Below are 17,125 nucleotides of genomic sequence, written 5' to 3' on the forward strand. Positions count from 1 at the left end.
ATTTGAAAAGTTCAAAGAATTTCAGAGTGAAGTGGAAAATCATCGTAACAAGAAAATAAAGTTTCTACGATCTGATCATGGAGGAGAATATTTGAGTTACGAGTTTGGTCTTCATCTGAAACAATGCGGAATAGTTTCGCAACTCACGCCACCTGGAAAACCACAACATAATGGTGTGTCCGAACGTCGTAACTGCACTTTATTAGATATGGTGCGATCTATGATGTCTCTCACTAATTTACCGCTATCATTTTTGTTGGGGAACGTAGTAATTTCAAAAAAATTCCTACGCACACGCAAGATCATGGTGATGCATAGCAATGAGGGGAGAGTGTGATCTACGTACCCTTGTAGACCGACAGTGGAAGCGTTATATCAACGCGGTTGATGTAGTCGTACGTCTTCACAATCCGACCGATCCAAGCACCGAAACTACGGCACCTCCGAGTTTCAGCACACGTTCAGCTCGATGACGATCCCCAGACTCCGATCCAGCAAAGTCTCGGGGAAGAGTTCCGTCAGCACGACGATGTGGTGATGATCTTGATGTTCAACTGTCACAGGGCTTCGCCTAAGCACCACTACAATATTATCAAGGATTATGGTGGAAGGGGGCACCGCACACGGCTAAGAAATCGATCACGTGGATCAACTTGTGTGTCTAGGGGTGCCCCCTGCCTCCGTATATAAAGGAGCCAAGGGGGGTGCGGCCGGCCCTAGTAGGAGGCGCGCAGGAGGAGTCCTACTCCTACCGGGAGTAGGACTCCCCTCCCTTTCCTTGTCCAAGTAAGAGAGGGGGAAGGAAGGGAGAGAGGAGAGGAAGAAAAGGGGGGGGCGCCGCCCCTCCCTCCTTGTCCAATTCGGACTAGGGGGAGAGGGGGCGCGCGGCCTGCCCTGACAGCCCCTCCTCTCCTCCACTTTAGGCCCATGAGGCCCATTAACCCCCCCGGGGGGTTCCGGTAACCCCCCGGTACTCCGGTTTTATCCGAAACTTCCCCGGAACACTTCCGGTGTCCGAATATAGCCGTCCAATATATCAATCTTTATGTCTCGACCATTTCGAGACTCCTCGTTATGTCCGCGATCATATCCGGGACTCCGAACCAACTTCGGTACATCAAAACTCATAAACTCATAATATAACTGTCATCGAAACCTTAAGCGTGCGGACCCTACGGGTTCGAGAACAATGTAGACATGACCGAGACATGTCTCCGGTCAATAGCCAATAGCGGAACCTGGATGCTCATATTGGCTCCCACATATTCTACGAAGATCTTTATCGGTCAGACCGCATAACAACATACATTGTTCCCTTTGTCATCGGTATGTTACTTGCCCGAGATTTTATCGTCGGTATATCAATACCTAGTTCAATCTCGTTACCGGCAAGTCTCTTTACTTGTTCCGTAATACATCATCTCACAACTAACTCATTTAGTTGCATTGCTTGCAAGGCTTAGGTGATGTGCATTACCGAGAGGGCCCAGAGATACCTCTCCGACAATCAGAGTGACAAATCCTAATCTCGAAATACGCCAACCCAACATGTACCTTTGGAGACACCTGTAGAGCTCCTTTATAATCACCCAGTTACGTTGTGATGTTTGGTAGCACACAAAGTGTTCCTCCGGTAAACGGGAGTTGCATAATCTCATAGTCATAGGAACATGTATAAGTCATGAAGAAAGCAATAGCAACATACTAAACGATCGAGTGCTAAGCTAACGGAATGGGTCAAGTCAATCACATCATTCTCCTAATGATGTGATCCCGTTAATCAAATGACAACTCTTTGTCTATGGCTAGGAAACACAACCATCTTTGATCAACGAGCTAGTCAAGTAGAGGCATACTAGTGACACTCTGTTTGTCTATGTATTCATACATGTATTATGTTTCCGGTTAATACAATTCTAGCATGAATAATAAACATTTATCATGAAATAAGGAAATAAATAATAACTTTATTATTGCCTCTAGGGCATATTTCCTTCAGTTTTGGGGTTATGTTTTAGAGACGGCTACATTGACATTAAATAGGGCACCATCTAGATCCGTTGAGACGACACATTATGAATTGTGGTTTGGCAAGAAACCAAGTTGTCATTTCTTAAAGTTTGGGGTTGTGATGCTTATGTGAAAAATCTTCAACCTGATAAGCTCGAACCCAAATCGGAGAAATGTGTCTTCATAGGATACCCAAAGGAGACTGTTGGGTACACCTTCTATCACGGATCCGCAGGCAAGATATTCGTTGCTAAGAATGGATCCTTTCTAGATAAAGGAGTTTCTCTCGAAAGAAGTGAGTGGGAGGAAAGTAGAACTTGACGAGGTAATTGTACCTTCTCCCTTATTGGATAGTAGTTCATCACTGAAATCAGTTCCAGTGATTCCTACACCAGTAAGGGAGGAAGCTAATGATGATGATCATGAAACTTCTGATCAAGTTACTACCGAACCTCGTAGGTCAACCAGAGTAAGATCCGCACCAGAGTGGTATGGTAATCCTGCTCTGGAAGTCATCTTACTTGACCATGACGAACCTACGAACTATGAGGAAGCGATGATGAGCCCAGATTCCGCAAAATGGCTTGAGGCCATGAAATCTGAGATGGGATCCATGTATGAAAACAAAGTGTGGACTTTGGTTGACTTGCCCGATGATCGGCGGGCCATAGAGAATAAATGGATCTTCAAGAAGAAGAATGACGCTGACGGTAATATTACTGTCTACAAAGCTTGACTTGTTGCAAAAAGTTTTTGACAAGTTCAAGGAGTTGACTACGATGAGACCTTCTCACCCGTAGTGATGCTTAAGTCTGTCCGAATCATGTTAGCAATTGCCGCATTTTATGATTATGAAATTTGGCAGATGGATGTCAAAACTGCATTCCTGAATGGATTTCTGGAAGAAGAGTTGTATATGATGCAACCGGAAGGTTTTGTCGATCCAAAGGGAGTTAACAAAGTGTGCAAGCTCCAGCGATCCATTTATGGACTGGTGCAAGCCTCTCGGAGTTGGAATATACGCTTTGATAGTGTGATCAAAGCATATGGTTTTATACATACTTTTCGAGAAGCCTGTATTTACAAGAAAGTGAGTGGGAGCTCCGTAGCATTTCTGATATTATATATAGATGACATATTGTTGATCGGAAATGATAGTGAATTTCTGAATAGCATAAAAGAATACTTGAATAAGAATTTTTCAATGAAAGACCTCGGTGAAGCTGCTTATATATTAGGCATCAAGATCTATAGAGATAGATCAAGACTCTTAATTGGACTTTCACCAAGCACTTACCTTCATAAAATTTTGAAGAAGTTCAAAATGGATCAAGCAAAGAAAGGGTTCTTGCCTGTATTACAAGGTGTGAAGTTGAGTTAGACTCAATGCCCGACCACTGCAGAAGATAGAGAGAAAATGAAAGGTGTTCCCTATGCTTCAGCCATAGGCTCTATCATGTATGCAATGTTGTGTACCAGACCTGATGTGTGCCTTGCTATCAGTTTAGCAGGGAGGTACCAAAGTAATCCAGGAGTGGATCACTGGACAGCGGTCAAGAATATCCTGAAATACCTGAAAAGGACTAAGGATATGTTTCTCGTATATGGAGGTGACAAAGAGCTCGTCGTAAATGGTTACGTCGATGTAAGCTTTGACACTGATCCAGATGACTCTAAGTCACGAACCGGATACGTGTTTTTATTAAATGGTGGAGCTGTCAGTTGGTGCAGTTCCAAGCAGAGCGTCGTGGCGGGATCTACATGTGAAGCGGAATACATAGCTGCTTCGGAAGCAGCAAATGAAGGAGTCTGGATGAAGGAGTTCATATCTGATCTAGGTTTCATACCTACTGCATCAGGTCCAATGAATATTTTTTTGTGACAATACTGGTGCAATTGCCTTGGCAAAGGAATCCAGATTTCACAAGAGAACCAAGCACATCAAGAGACGCTTCAATTCCATCCGCGATCAAGTCAAGGAGGGAGACATAGAGATTTGCAAGATACATACGGATCTGAATGTTGCAGACCCATTGACTAAGCCTCTCTCACGAGCAAAACATGATCAGCACCAAGACTCCTAGAATCATTACAATGTAATCTAGATTATTGACTCTAGTGCAAGTGGGAGACTGAAGGAAATATGCCCTAGAGGCAATAATAAAGTTGTTATTTATATTTCCTTATACCATGATAAATGTTTATTATTCATGCTAGAATTGTATTAACCGGAAACTTAGTACATGTGTGAATACATACAAAAATAGAGTGTCACTAGTTTGCCTCTACTTGACTAGCTCGTTGAATCAATGATGGTTATGTTTCCTAACCATAAAGATGAGTTGTCATTTGATTAACAGGATCACATCATTAGAGAATGATGTGATTAACTTGACCCATCCGTTATCTTAGCACAATGATCGTTTAGTCTATTGCTTTCTCCATAACTTATACATGTTCCTATGACTATGAGATCATGCAACTCCCGAATACCAGAGGAACACTTTGTGTGCTACCAAACGTCACAACATAACTGGGTGATTATAAAGGTGCTCTACAGGTGTCTCCGATGGTGTTTGTTGAGTTGGCATAGATCGAGATTAGAATTTGTCACTCCGATTGTCGGAGAGGTATCTCTGGGCCCTCTCAGTAATGCACATCAATATAAGCCTTGCTAGCAATGTAACTAATGAGTTAGTTACGGGATGTAGCAGTATGGAACGAGTAAAGAGACTTGTCGGTAACGAGATTGAACTAGGTATTGAGATACTGACAATCGAATCCCGGGCAAGTAACATACCAATGACAAAGGGAACAACGTATATCGTTATGCGGTTTGACCGATAAAGATCTTCGTAGAATATGTGGGAGCCAATATGAACATCCAGGTTCCGCTATTGGTTATTGACCGAGACATGTCTCGGTCATGTCTACATAGTTCTCGAACCCGTAGGGTCCGCACGCTTAACGTTCGGTGACAATCGGTATTATGAGTTTATGTGTTTTGATGAACCGAAGGTTGTTCGGAGTCCCGGATGTGATCACGGGCATGAAGAGGAGTCTCGAAATGGTCGAGACATAAATATCGATATATTGGATGACTATATTTGGACATCGAAATGGTTCCGAGTGAGTTCGGACATTAACCGGAGTGCCAGGGGGGTTACCGGAACCCCCCGGGGAGTATATGGGCCCAAACGGGCTTTAGGGGAGAGAGGGAGGGGCTGCCTAGGGCAGTCTGCGTGCCCCCCAAGGCCTAGTCCGAATTAGACTAGGGGGAGGGGCGGTGCCCCCTCCTTCCTTCTCTTCTCTCTTCCCTTTCCTACTCTCCTACTCCTACTATATGGAAAGGGGGGAATCCTACTCCTAGTGGGAGTAGGACTCCCCAGGGCGCGCCATAGTAGAGGACCGGCCCTCCCCCTCCTCCACTCCTTTATATACGGGGAGGGGGCACCCCATAGACACACAAGTTGATCATTGATCCCTTAGCCGTGTGCGGTGCCCCCCTGATAACCCACAAGTATAGGGGATCGCAATAGTTTTTGATAAGTAAGAGTGTCCAACCCAACGAGGAGCTAAAGGCAGAACAAATATTCCCTCAAGTTCTATCGACCACCGATACAACTCTACGCACGCTTGACGTTCGCTTTACCTAGAACAAGTATGAAACTAGAAGTACTTTGTAGGTGTTGTTGGATAGGTTTGCAAGGTAATAAAGAGCGCGTAAATAAAAGATAGGGGCTGTTTAGATAAAGACACAACTAAATTAGTTTTAGTAAATAGTGTTTTGTTACGAGAAAGTTATTTGTCCCTAGGCAATCGATAACTAGACCGGTAATCATTATTGCAATTTTATATGAGGGGGAGGCATAAGCTAACATACTTTCTCTACTTGGATCATATGCACTTATGATTGGAACTCTAGCAAGCATCTGCAACTACTAAAGATCATTAAGGTAAAACCCAACCATAGCATTAAAGCATCAAGTCCTCTTTATCCCATACGCAACAACCCCCTTACTCGGGTTTGTGTTTCAGTCACTTACGCAACCCACTATAAGCGAATCATGAACGTATTGCAACACCCTACAGCGGGGATCCCTCACGCTTGCGCAACACCGGGAACACCATAGGACAGCACCAATAATAAAATATGCAACTCAAACCAATCTTGATCATCAAATAGCCCATAGGACAAAACGAATCTACTCAAACATCATAGGATAGACATACATCATTGGGAAATAATATATAGCGTTGAGCACCATGTTTAAGTAGAGATTACAATGGGTAAGAGAGAGGTTACACCGCTGCATAGAGGGGGGAAGAGTTGGTGATGATGGCGGTGAAGTTGTTGATGATGATGGCCCCCGGTGGCACTCCGGTGCCACCGGAAGCGAGGGGGAGAGAGCCCCCTCCTCCTTCTTCTTCCTTGACCTCCTCCCTAGATGGGAGAAGGGTTTCCACTCTGGTCCTTGGTCTCCATGGCATGGGAGGGGCGAGAGCCCCTCCGAGATTGGATCTGTCTCTCTGTCTCTCTCTGTTTCTGCATTCTCAGATTCTACCCTTTCACCGTTTCTTATATTCCTGGAGATCTGTAACTCCGATTGGGCTGAAATTTTAACACAACTTCTATCTGGAAATTAGCTTTCTTGCAGCGAAAGAAGGGCTCCAACCGCCTTACAGGGTGGCCATGAGGGTCAGGGGCGCGCCCCCTGCCTCGTGGGCCCCTCGAGCATCGTATCGCGTTGATTTCACTTCCCAAAAATCACATATATTCCAAAAAAAATCTCCGTCCGTTTTTATCCTGTTTGAACTCCGTTTGATATGGATTTTCTGCGAAACAAAAAACATGCAACAAACAGGAACTGATACTGGGCACTGGATCAATATGTTAGTTCTAAAAATAGTATAAAAAGTTGCCAAAAGTATATGAAAGTTGTAGAATATTGGCATGGAACAATCAAAAATTATAGATATGACGGAGACGTATCAGCATCCGCAAACTTAATTCCTGCTCGTCCTCGAGTAGGTAAATGATAAAAAAAGATAATTTTTGATGTGGAATGCTACCTAGTATAATCTTGATCACATATCTAATCATGGCATGAATATTAAGATACGAGTTATTCAAAGCAATAGTCTATCATTTGACATAAAAACAATAATACTTCAAGCCTACTAATAAAGCAATCATTTCTTTTCAACATAACATGGCCAAAGAAAGTTATCCCTACAAAATCATATAGTCTGGCTATGCTCCATCTTCACCACACAAAATATTCACATCATGCACAACCCCGATGACAAGCCAAGCAATTGTTTCATACTTTTGACGTTCGCAAACCTTTTCAACTTTCACGCAATACATGAGCGTGAGCCATGTACATAGCACTAAAGGTGGAATAGAATGGTGGTTGTGGAGAAGACAAAAAGAAGAAGATAGTCTCACATCGACTAGGCGTATCAACGGGCTATGGAGATTCCCATCAATAGATATAAATGTGAGTGAGTAGGGATTGCCATGCAACAGATGCACTAGAGCTATAAGTGTATGAAAGCTCAAACTGAAACTAAGTGGGTGTGCATCCAACTTGCTTGCTCATGAAGATCTCGGGCGTTTGAGGAAGCCCATCATCGGAATATACAAGCCAAGTTCTATAATGAAAATTCCCACTAGTATATGAAAGTGATAACTCAAGACTCTCTATATGAAGAACATGATGCTACTTTGAAGCACAAGTGTGGTAAAAGGATAGTAACATTGCCCCTTCTATCTTTTCTCTCATTTTTTTTCCTTTTTTTCTTTTTTTGGGGCCTTCTCTTTTTTTTGTCCTTTCTCTTTTTTTCTTTTTTTCGTCCGGAGTCTCATCCCGACTTGTGGGGGAATCATAGTCTCCATCATCCTTTCCTCACTAGGACAATGCTCTAATAATGATGGTCATCACACTTCTATTTACTTACAACTCAATATTACAACTCGATATCTAGAACAAAGATATGACTCTATATCAATGCCTCCGGCGGTGTACCGGGATGTGCAATGATCTAGCGTAGCAATGACATCAAAAAACGGACAAGCCATGAAAACATCATGCTAACTATCTTACGATCATGCAAAGCAATATGACAATGAATGCTCAAGTCATGTATATGATGATGATGGAAGTTGCATGGCAATATATCTCGGAATGGCTATGGAAATGCCATGATAGGTAGGTATGGTGGCTGTTTTGAGGAAGATATATGGTGGCTTTATGGTACCGGCGAAAGTTGCGCAATACTAGAGAGGCTAGCAATGATGGAAGGGTGAGAGTGCGTATAATCCATGGACTCAACATTAGTCATAAAGAACTCACATACTTATTGCAAAAATCTATTAGACATCGAAACAAAGTACTACGCACATGCTCCTAGGGGGATAGATTGGTAGGAAAAGACCATCGCTCGTCCCCGACCGCCACTCATAAGAAAGACAATCAATAAATAAATCATGCTCCGACTTCGTTACATAATGGTTCACCATACGTGCATGCTACGGGAATCACAAACCTCAACACAAGTATCTCTAATAATCCACAACTACCCACTAGCATGACTCTAATATCACCATCTTTATATCGCAAAACTATTGCAAGGAATCAAACATATCATATTCAGTGATTTACAAGTTTTATGTAGGATTTTATGACTAACCATGTGAATGACCAGCTCCTGTCATCTCTCTAAATAGATATAAGTGAAGCAAGAGAGTTTAATTCTATCTACAAAAGATATGCCCACGCTCTAACAAATATAAGTGAAGCAAAAGAGCATTCTACAAATGGCGGTTTTCTATGTAAAAAGAAACAGGCAATCCAAAATTCAAATGATATAAGTGAAGCACATGAATCATTCTATAAAGCCATACACAAAAGATATAAGTGAAGTGCATAGAGCATTCTATAAATCAACCAAGGACTACCTCATACCAGCATGGTGCATAAAAGAAAAATGAAAACTAAATGCAAAAGACGCTCCAAGATTGCACATATCGCATGAACGAAACGAATCCGAAAATATACCGATACTTGTTGAAGAAAGAGGGGATGCCTTCCGAGGCATCCCCAAGCTTAGATGCTTGAGTATCCTTGAATATTTACTTGGGGTGCCTCGGAAATCCCCAATCTTGAGCTCTTGCCTCTCTTCCTTCTTCTCACATCGAGACCTTCTCGATCATCGAACACGTCATCCACACAAAACTTCAATAGAAAACTCGGTAAGATCCATTAGTATAATAAAGCAAATCACTACTCTAAGTACAGTTGAAAACCAATTCATATTTTGTTTTTGCATTGTGTCTACTGTAATATAACTTTTCCATGGCTTAATCCACTGATATAAATTGATAGTTTCATCAAAACAAGCAAACTGTGCATCAAAAACAGAATCTGTCTAAAACAGAACAGTCTGTAACAATCTGATCATTCACCACACTTCTGATACTTGAAAAATTCTACCAAGATTAGGAAAAATAAAAAATTTGTATAGGAAGACAGTGCAAAAAGAATCAGAACCTTTTGACGTTTCAACTAAAAATGTAAAATCGCGCACTACAGCCAAAGTTTCTGTCCTGCACCATACAAACCATCAAGCAAATGTAAACATCCTAAAGGCAAACCTTGACACATTATTTTTATAATACAATGGAATTGTACAAGGGGATAATTATTTTTGTTGAAAATTTTCTGTAATCAAGATTCACAAAGTTGTCGTGAGCATGAACAAAGTTCAAGGAGCTCTCCCACTTCAACAATGCTTGTCTTTCTCACTTTCACTTTCCTTTTTGAAAAAGTTTTGTGTTCCCCTCTTTATTTTTGTTATTTTTAAACTATATGAAAGCACTCAACAGAAATAATTGACTCTCTAAAACTTCCGGGTTGTCTCCCAGGCAGCGCTTTCTTTAAAGCCATTAAGCTAGGTATATAGTGCTCAAGTAATGGATCCACCCGGATCCCAAGGTATATCAAAGAAAATTTTAATTAACAATAATTTGTAATTTAGTAGTGAGCACAAAGTAACATATATCATGCAACAACGAAGTCTAACTCTCTTCCTATGCATCGGCATGTCATAAAAGAACAATTCATGCACACATAGTAAAGGCCAATGCATAGTATAAACAGTTTCTTGCAATTTTATCATGTGGGAAACATAGAGAGGTGGAGATATAGTTCCTCTCTCATAATAATTGCAAGTAGGAGCAGCAAGCACATGCATATTATATCTATCAAAATCATCATGTGTAGTAGTAAAATGTAACCCATCAATGTAATCCTTAATAAGGGCAAACTTCTCTGATAGTGTAGTCGGGAGAATTCAAAAAGATAATAGGACTATCATGCATGGGTGCAATAGCAACAATTTCATGTTTAACATAAGAAACTATAGCAAGTTCATCTCCATAAGCATAATTCATATTGGCATCTTGGCCACAAGCATAGCAAGCATCATCAAAAAGGGATATTTCAAAAGAATCAACGGGATCATAGCAATTATCATAGCATTCATCCTTCGGTAAGCATGAAGGGGAATTAAACAATGTATGAGTTGAAGAGTTACTCTCATTAGAAGGTGGGCACGGGTGATCAATCCGCTCTTCCTCCTTTTGTTCTTCGCTCTCCTCCTCATCTTTTTCATCCAATGAGCTCACAGTTTTATCAACTTCTTCCATAGATTCCTGCAAAATATTAGTATCTTCTTAGACCGCGGAGACTTTTTCAATAAGTGCATTAATATCGGAATTGTATTCATAATTATCATAGCAATATTTAAGGATAGCTAAATTTTCAGGTCTATAAACCGAATCATCAAGATCTTCAAACTCTTTAAACATAGATTCAATTTCATAAGCACCCATAAAAGTAACAAATTCTTCTATTTGTTCCACATCATAGTAATCATATATATCATTAGCATAAGAAGCTAAGGTTTTATTATCATTAAATTCACATGAAAAGGGAAGGTGTTGAGCCTTCATCCTAGAGCAACAAGTATAATCATATCTCAAGTATAGTTGCCTAGCATACCACTTTAATATATGAATTTGATCCCATAATAGTTTCCCTTTTGTGTCAAGCGGTAATCCCTAAAGTATTCACGTTGATACAACGTTACTCCCATTACATAATTGAATGGGGTTTTCTCAGGATTATTAAAGTAGTACATAATATCTTTCATGTAACCAGCATCGAGGATTTTAGGAGGTTCCCCATCTCCATGAGCAGAAAGTACACCTAATTTTTTTGGTATTTCGTGTTCCATATCCATAACTAAAGATAAAGAACAGAAAATAAAAATTACTTAGTGATAAAGCAAACAAGCACACACGAGAATATTCACCCCACGCTATTGCTCCCCGGCAACGGCGCCAGAAAAAGGTCTTGATAACCCACAAGTATAGGGGATCGCAACAGTTTTCGATAAGTAAGAGTGTTGAACCCAACGAGGAGCTAAAGGCAGAACAAATATTCTCTCAAGTTCTATCGACCACCGATACAACTCTACGCACGCTTGACGTTCGCTTTACCTAGAACAAGTATGAAACTAGAAGTACTTTATAGGTGTTGTTGGATAGGTTTGCAAGGTAATAAAGAGCACGTAAATAAAAGCTAGGGGCTGTTTAGATAAAGACACAATTAAATTAGCTTTAGTAAACAGTGTTTTGTTACGAGAAAGTTATTTGTCCATAGGCAATCGATAACTAGACCGGTAATCATTATTGCAATTTTATATGAGGGAGAGGCATAAACTAACATACTTTCTCTACTTGGATCATATGCACTTATGATTGGAACTCTAGCAAGCATCTGCAACTACTAAAGATCATTAAGATAAAACCCAACCATAGCATTAAAGCATCAAGTCCTCTTTATCCCATACGCAACAACCCCCTTACTCGGGTTTGTGTTTCAGTCACTCACGCAACCCACTATAAGCGAATCATGAACGTATTGCAACACCCTACAGCGGGGATCCCTCACGCTTACGCGACACAGAGAGCACCATAGGACAGCACCAATAATAAAACATGCAACTCAAACCAATCTTGATCATCAAATAGCCCATAGGACAAAACGGATCTACTCAAATATCATAGGATAGCCATACATCATTGGAAAATAATATATAGCGTTGAGCACCATGTTTAAGTAGAGATTACAACGGGTAATAGAGAGGTTACACCGCTGCATAGAGGAGGGAAGAGTTGGTGATGATGGCGGTGAAGTTGTTGATGATGATGGCCCCCGGTGGCACTCCGGTGCCACCGGAAGCAAGGGGGAGAGAGCCCCCCTCCTCCTTCTTCTTCCTTGACCTCCTCCCTAGATGGGAGAAGGGTTTCCCCTCTGGTCCTTGGTCTCCATGGCATGGGAGGGGCGAGAGCCCCTCCAAGATTGGATCTGTCTCTCTGTCTCTCTGTGTTTTTGCGTTCTCAGATTCTACTCTTTCACCGTTTCTTATATTCCCAGATATCTGTAACTCCGATTGGGCTGAAATTTTAACACGATCTCTATCCGGAAATTAGCTTTCTTGCAGCGAAAGAAGGGCTCCAACCGCCTTATGGGGTGGCCACGAGGGTCAGGGGCGCGCCCCCTGCCTCGTGGGCCCCTCGAGCATCGTCTCACGTTGATTTCACTTCCCAAAAATCAACATATATTTCAAAAAAATCTTCGTCCATTTTTATCCCGTTTGGACTCCATTTGATATGGATTTTCTGCGAAACAAAAAACATGCAACAAACAGGAACTGGCACTGGGCACTGGATCAATATGTTAGTTCTAAAAGTAGTATAAAAAGTTGTCAAAAGTATATGAAAGTTGTAGAATATTGGCATGGAACAATCAAAAATTATAGATACGACGGAGACGTATCACCCCCTCCATCATAATCCACCTCGGTCATATCATCGTAGTGCTTACGCGAAGCCCTACGACGGTAGCATCATCATCACCGTCATCACGCTGTCGTGCTGACGAAGCTCTCCCTCGACACTCAGTTGGATCGAGAGTTCGTGGGACGTCACCGAGCCAAACGTGTGCAGATCGCGGAGGTGTCGTACTTTCGGTATTAGGATCTGTCGATCGTGAAGACGTACAACTACATCAACCGCGTTGTCATAACACTTCCGCTTACGGTCTACGAGGGTACGTGGACAATTCTCTCCCCTGTCATTGCTATGCATCACCATGATCTTGTGTGTGCGTAGGAAAATTTTAAAATTACTGTGTTACCCAACACCTATGACTACCAAGTTAACTAGCTTCACATCTAAGTTCCCTACCATAACTAGCTTCACCTCCAAGTTGACAATCTTGTAGGCAACTTAGGTTTTTGAGGTATGCTAACATTATCCAAAGTTGCCTTTCATGACTGGGGAGTAGCTTAAGATCATTCTTAAGTTGCATAAAATAATTTTTGGATGGTAAGCAACTTAGTTTCATATATAGACAACTTAGGAACATTAATGGCCAACTTTTTCATGTATTGTGGGCAACTGAAATAATAATGAGAGGCAACTATGCATCACTAGTAGGCAACTTCAGAGTGTTTGTAGACAACCTAAACAAATAGTGATAAGCAACTTCACAATATTGTAGGCAACTAATTTGCAAAGTTAGGAAACTGAGCAATAATGGTAGGCAACTAATTACCAATATCAAGCAACTATGCATCAATGATATGCAATTTCATAGTATTTATAGGCAACTAAGCAGCAACGGTAGGCAACTAATTACCAAAAGCAAACAACGAGGCATCTAAATGCACACGAGGATTTCTCGCGATAGGCAACTTTTTAGACAACGGTAGGCAACTAATTACCAAAAGCAAACAACGAGAATTTCAACTGAGCAGCAACGGTAGGCAACTTTTTGGATCTCCAAATAAATGCACACGAGGACATAATTCCTTTTTCAATGAAATGTGTCGTGCGCATCAGCTGCTCTTTCCACATTTGGATGAGCACTAGTTCCGCCCACTAGCCATGTCCTAGATTTAATAGAATATTTTCTAACATTCTCTATCCAAGCTAGTGCCGTACACTTGTAAAGCGTGTTCGTTAGCACAACTAGGACGTGGAAAAACAAGCGAGCAGCCAGAGAACAACTTGTCTTGCTGATTGTTCCGTGAACTGTTGGTATTACATTTGTCCATCCGAATTTCATAACGGCACTAGAAGCAGTATGTACGCTTAATCGAAAGCCCCCGTTTCGCCATACGCATCGGTGGGTGCAATGCATTGCAAGCAGGCAGGTTCTACACGGAGCCGAGGCCGCCGGACGTCGGCGAGGTACGTATTCGCCGGCCGCCGTGTCCTCCGTTTACCTACGCTCTGCTCGCTTCCTTCCTGATGCTTTTCGAGCCTTTCCGTTTCATATCTCCTTCCTTTCCTTTCTGGCCCGATCCGCTTCCAGGGTGTTCGTCCCGGACACGTACAAGGAAAGGAAAGGCGACGTGATAAATATGGCCCTCGTTGTCCTCGTCGTCGACAATTTCCTTGCTCGTGGACGGACAGATCGATACGCCGACGTGACTTGCACGATCAGATCAAGCTTGCGAGCGAGACAGCCGGCAGATCCATGGACGATAACATGCTTGCTGGCCTGCTGGCGGGCGCCGGCCTCCCCGCGCGGCCGCCGGGCGGCGACACGCCGCTCCCCGACTCGTCGGAGCAGATCTACATCGCCCCCGTCGCGCTCCTCAAGATGCTCAAGCACGGTATGCAGCCAACTAACCGACGACCAATCTTAAATCAATTGCATTGATCTGATTCTGATCTATGGATGGTTGCAGCGCGCGCCGGGGTGCCGATGGAGGTGATGGGGCTGATGCTGGGGGAGTTCGTGGACGAGTACACGGTGACGGTGGTGGACGTGTTCGCGATGCCGCAGAGCGGCACGGGCGTGAGCGTGGAGGCCGTGGACCACGCCTTCCAGACCAACATGATGGACATGCTGCGGCAGACGGGGCGGCCGGAGATGGTGGTGGGCTGGTACCACTCCCACCCGGGCTTCGGCTGCTGGCTGTCGGCCACCGACGTGCAGACGCAGCTGAGCTTCGAGCAGCTCAACCCGCGCGCCGTCGCCGTCGTGCTCGACCCCATCCAGAGCGTCAGGGGCAAGGTGGTCATGGACGCCTTCCGCCTCATCAACCCGGCGGCGATGCTCACGGGCCACGAGCCGCGCCAGACCACCTCCAACGTCGGCGGCACCGTGCGCCCCTCCATGGAGGCGCGCGTCCACGGCCTCGGCGTGCGCTACTACTCGCTCGCCATCGGGCACCGCCAGAACGAGGTCGAGGAGCGCATGCTCGCCTGCCTCAACCGCAAGCGCTGGTCCGACGGGTTCGTCCTGCAGAGGTTCGAGGACGCCGAGAACGCCGGCGCCGTGAGCGGGATGCGGGACCTCGCGGTGCAGTACGACGCGCAGGTCAGGGAGGAGGACGTGACGCCGCCGGAGAGGCTGGCCGTGGTGAGGGCGGGCAGGCCGGACGCCAAGAAGCAGCTCGGGGAGAGAGCCGAGGCCGCCATGTCCGGCAACATCGTGCAGACGCTGGGCATGATGCTCGACACGGTCACCTTCTAGGCAGTATGTGGCTTGGGTTTCATCGGTTCAGCACTATAATTGATATCTTTTTATTGTGCCAGTTTCATAGTTGGATGATCTTCGTTTGTCTACGGTGATCGTTTTTTGCAAGGAGCTTTGCTACGGTCATGTGTGCAAAAGATGCTGTCGAAGAGATATTGCCCGATGTATGCACGACCTGAAAATCCAGCGGCCGGTCATGCGCATGTCCGGCTGGATGTATGTGTCGTCTGTGAATCGTCTGAATTCTGTCGTCCGCATAGCACTGCTCTTTTTGAAAGAAAAAAAGATTTACTCTGCTCCTCGGTTCCCAAGTTAGCACTCATGAGGGGCAGACAATACAACGTTCCTGCTGTCCAGCGCCTAGTGTTTCTTAATATTTAACCTTTTAAACATTTTTGCACTAGACCAATAAAGTATTACTTCCTCTGTCTCATAATATAAAAACATTTTCAAGCTAAAACAGCTTGAAAAACGTTCTTATATTATGGGACGGAGGGAGTACAATATATTGAATCATATGTGCACACGTGTCGGAAACTAAATAATATTTCTCAAGTAATATTCTGCACTTGGTAGCATTCACAATTGTACTACCCCTGTTCTTAAATATAAATCTTCATAGAGATTTCACTATAAACTACATACAGAATAAAATGAGTGAATCTACACTCTAAAATGCATCTACATACATCCGTATGTGGTTCATACAGTGAAATCTTTATAGAGACTTATTTAGATAGGGAGGGAGTAATATGTTTTGGATATTTCATTATGGACCACATGTAGACCAAACTAAAAGGGTTGGACGCGCTTTGCTGCGCCGTTGGTGTTGTTAAGACTCTTTAAAAAAATACTCATTTTGTTTTAAAATATAAGGTGTATTACTTTTTTTGAAAAGTCTATTCTCTTTAACTTTGATCAAATTTATGAAGAAATATATCAAAATTCGTAACATCAAATTGGTGTTATTAGATTCATCGTGAAATGAATTTCCATGATTTTTTGGCTTAATATTGTGGATGTCGATATATTTGGCTCTAAACTTGTTCAAAGTTAAACAAATTTGACTTTTTAAAGAACTAGTACTCCGTGTATTTTGGAACTAATGGAATATTTAGTTTGGCGGATGAGGAGACGATGGGTGTGTTTCATGTTTATTTATAATGCGGTTATTTGGTGGGCCTTTCATGGTGTGATTATGTGTTATGCGCTAATCAACGCATATTTTTGTGGGTAAATTTCTGCGTCGGTGGCTACATGTACTATATTCGTACTATAGTATCATCACATTGTGGCACTTGTTTTTGCTAGGTGGTTAGAGGGTGCGCGGGGTTCATATGTTTTTCTAGTCGGTTGGTATTGATTGATTTGAAAAATCGTTGACCCGATCAAAATCATAAACCAAATTCAAAATTGAATATCTCAATCGAATAAAAGAGATTCAAAATTAGGAAATATGATGAATTAAAATAATTAAATGGGAGAGCTCC

The 17,125-nt window shown here is 42.9% G+C and overlaps 1 protein-coding gene across 1 annotated transcript; it reads left to right on the forward strand.

The window, feature by feature from the left end:
- The first annotated feature begins 14,136 nt into the window (after positions 1 to 14,136).
- On the forward strand, positions 14,137 to 15,913 carry LOC125522041 (26S proteasome non-ATPase regulatory subunit 14 homolog). The gene is made up of 3 exons (XM_048687109.1): positions 14,137 to 14,338; positions 14,463 to 14,766; positions 14,842 to 15,913. Exons 2-3 carry the CDS (start codon positions 14,628 to 14,630, stop codon positions 15,630 to 15,632), a joined length of 930 nt encoding a protein of 309 aa, XP_048543066.1. The 5' UTR covers positions 14,137 to 14,338; positions 14,463 to 14,627; the 3' UTR covers positions 15,633 to 15,913.
- The last annotated feature ends 1,212 nt before the right edge of the window (positions 15,914 to 17,125 follow it).

The sequence above is a fragment of the Triticum urartu genome, chromosome 7 (assembly GCF_003073215.2).
Source record: "Triticum urartu cultivar G1812 chromosome 7, Tu2.1, whole genome shotgun sequence".
Classification (NCBI taxonomy): domain Eukaryota; kingdom Viridiplantae; phylum Streptophyta; class Magnoliopsida; order Poales; family Poaceae; genus Triticum; species Triticum urartu.

Excerpts from the sequence above, each read along its gene's own strand:
- LOC125522041 (XM_048687109.1), top strand. The coding sequence starts at position 14,628 with ATGGACGATAACATGCTTGCTGGCCTGCTGGCGGGCGCCGGCCTCCCC. Across the intron at positions 14,767-14,841 it reads CCTCAAGATGCTCAAGCACG|CGCGCGCCGGGGTGCCGATG; the intron begins GTATGCAGCCAA and ends GGATGGTTGCAG.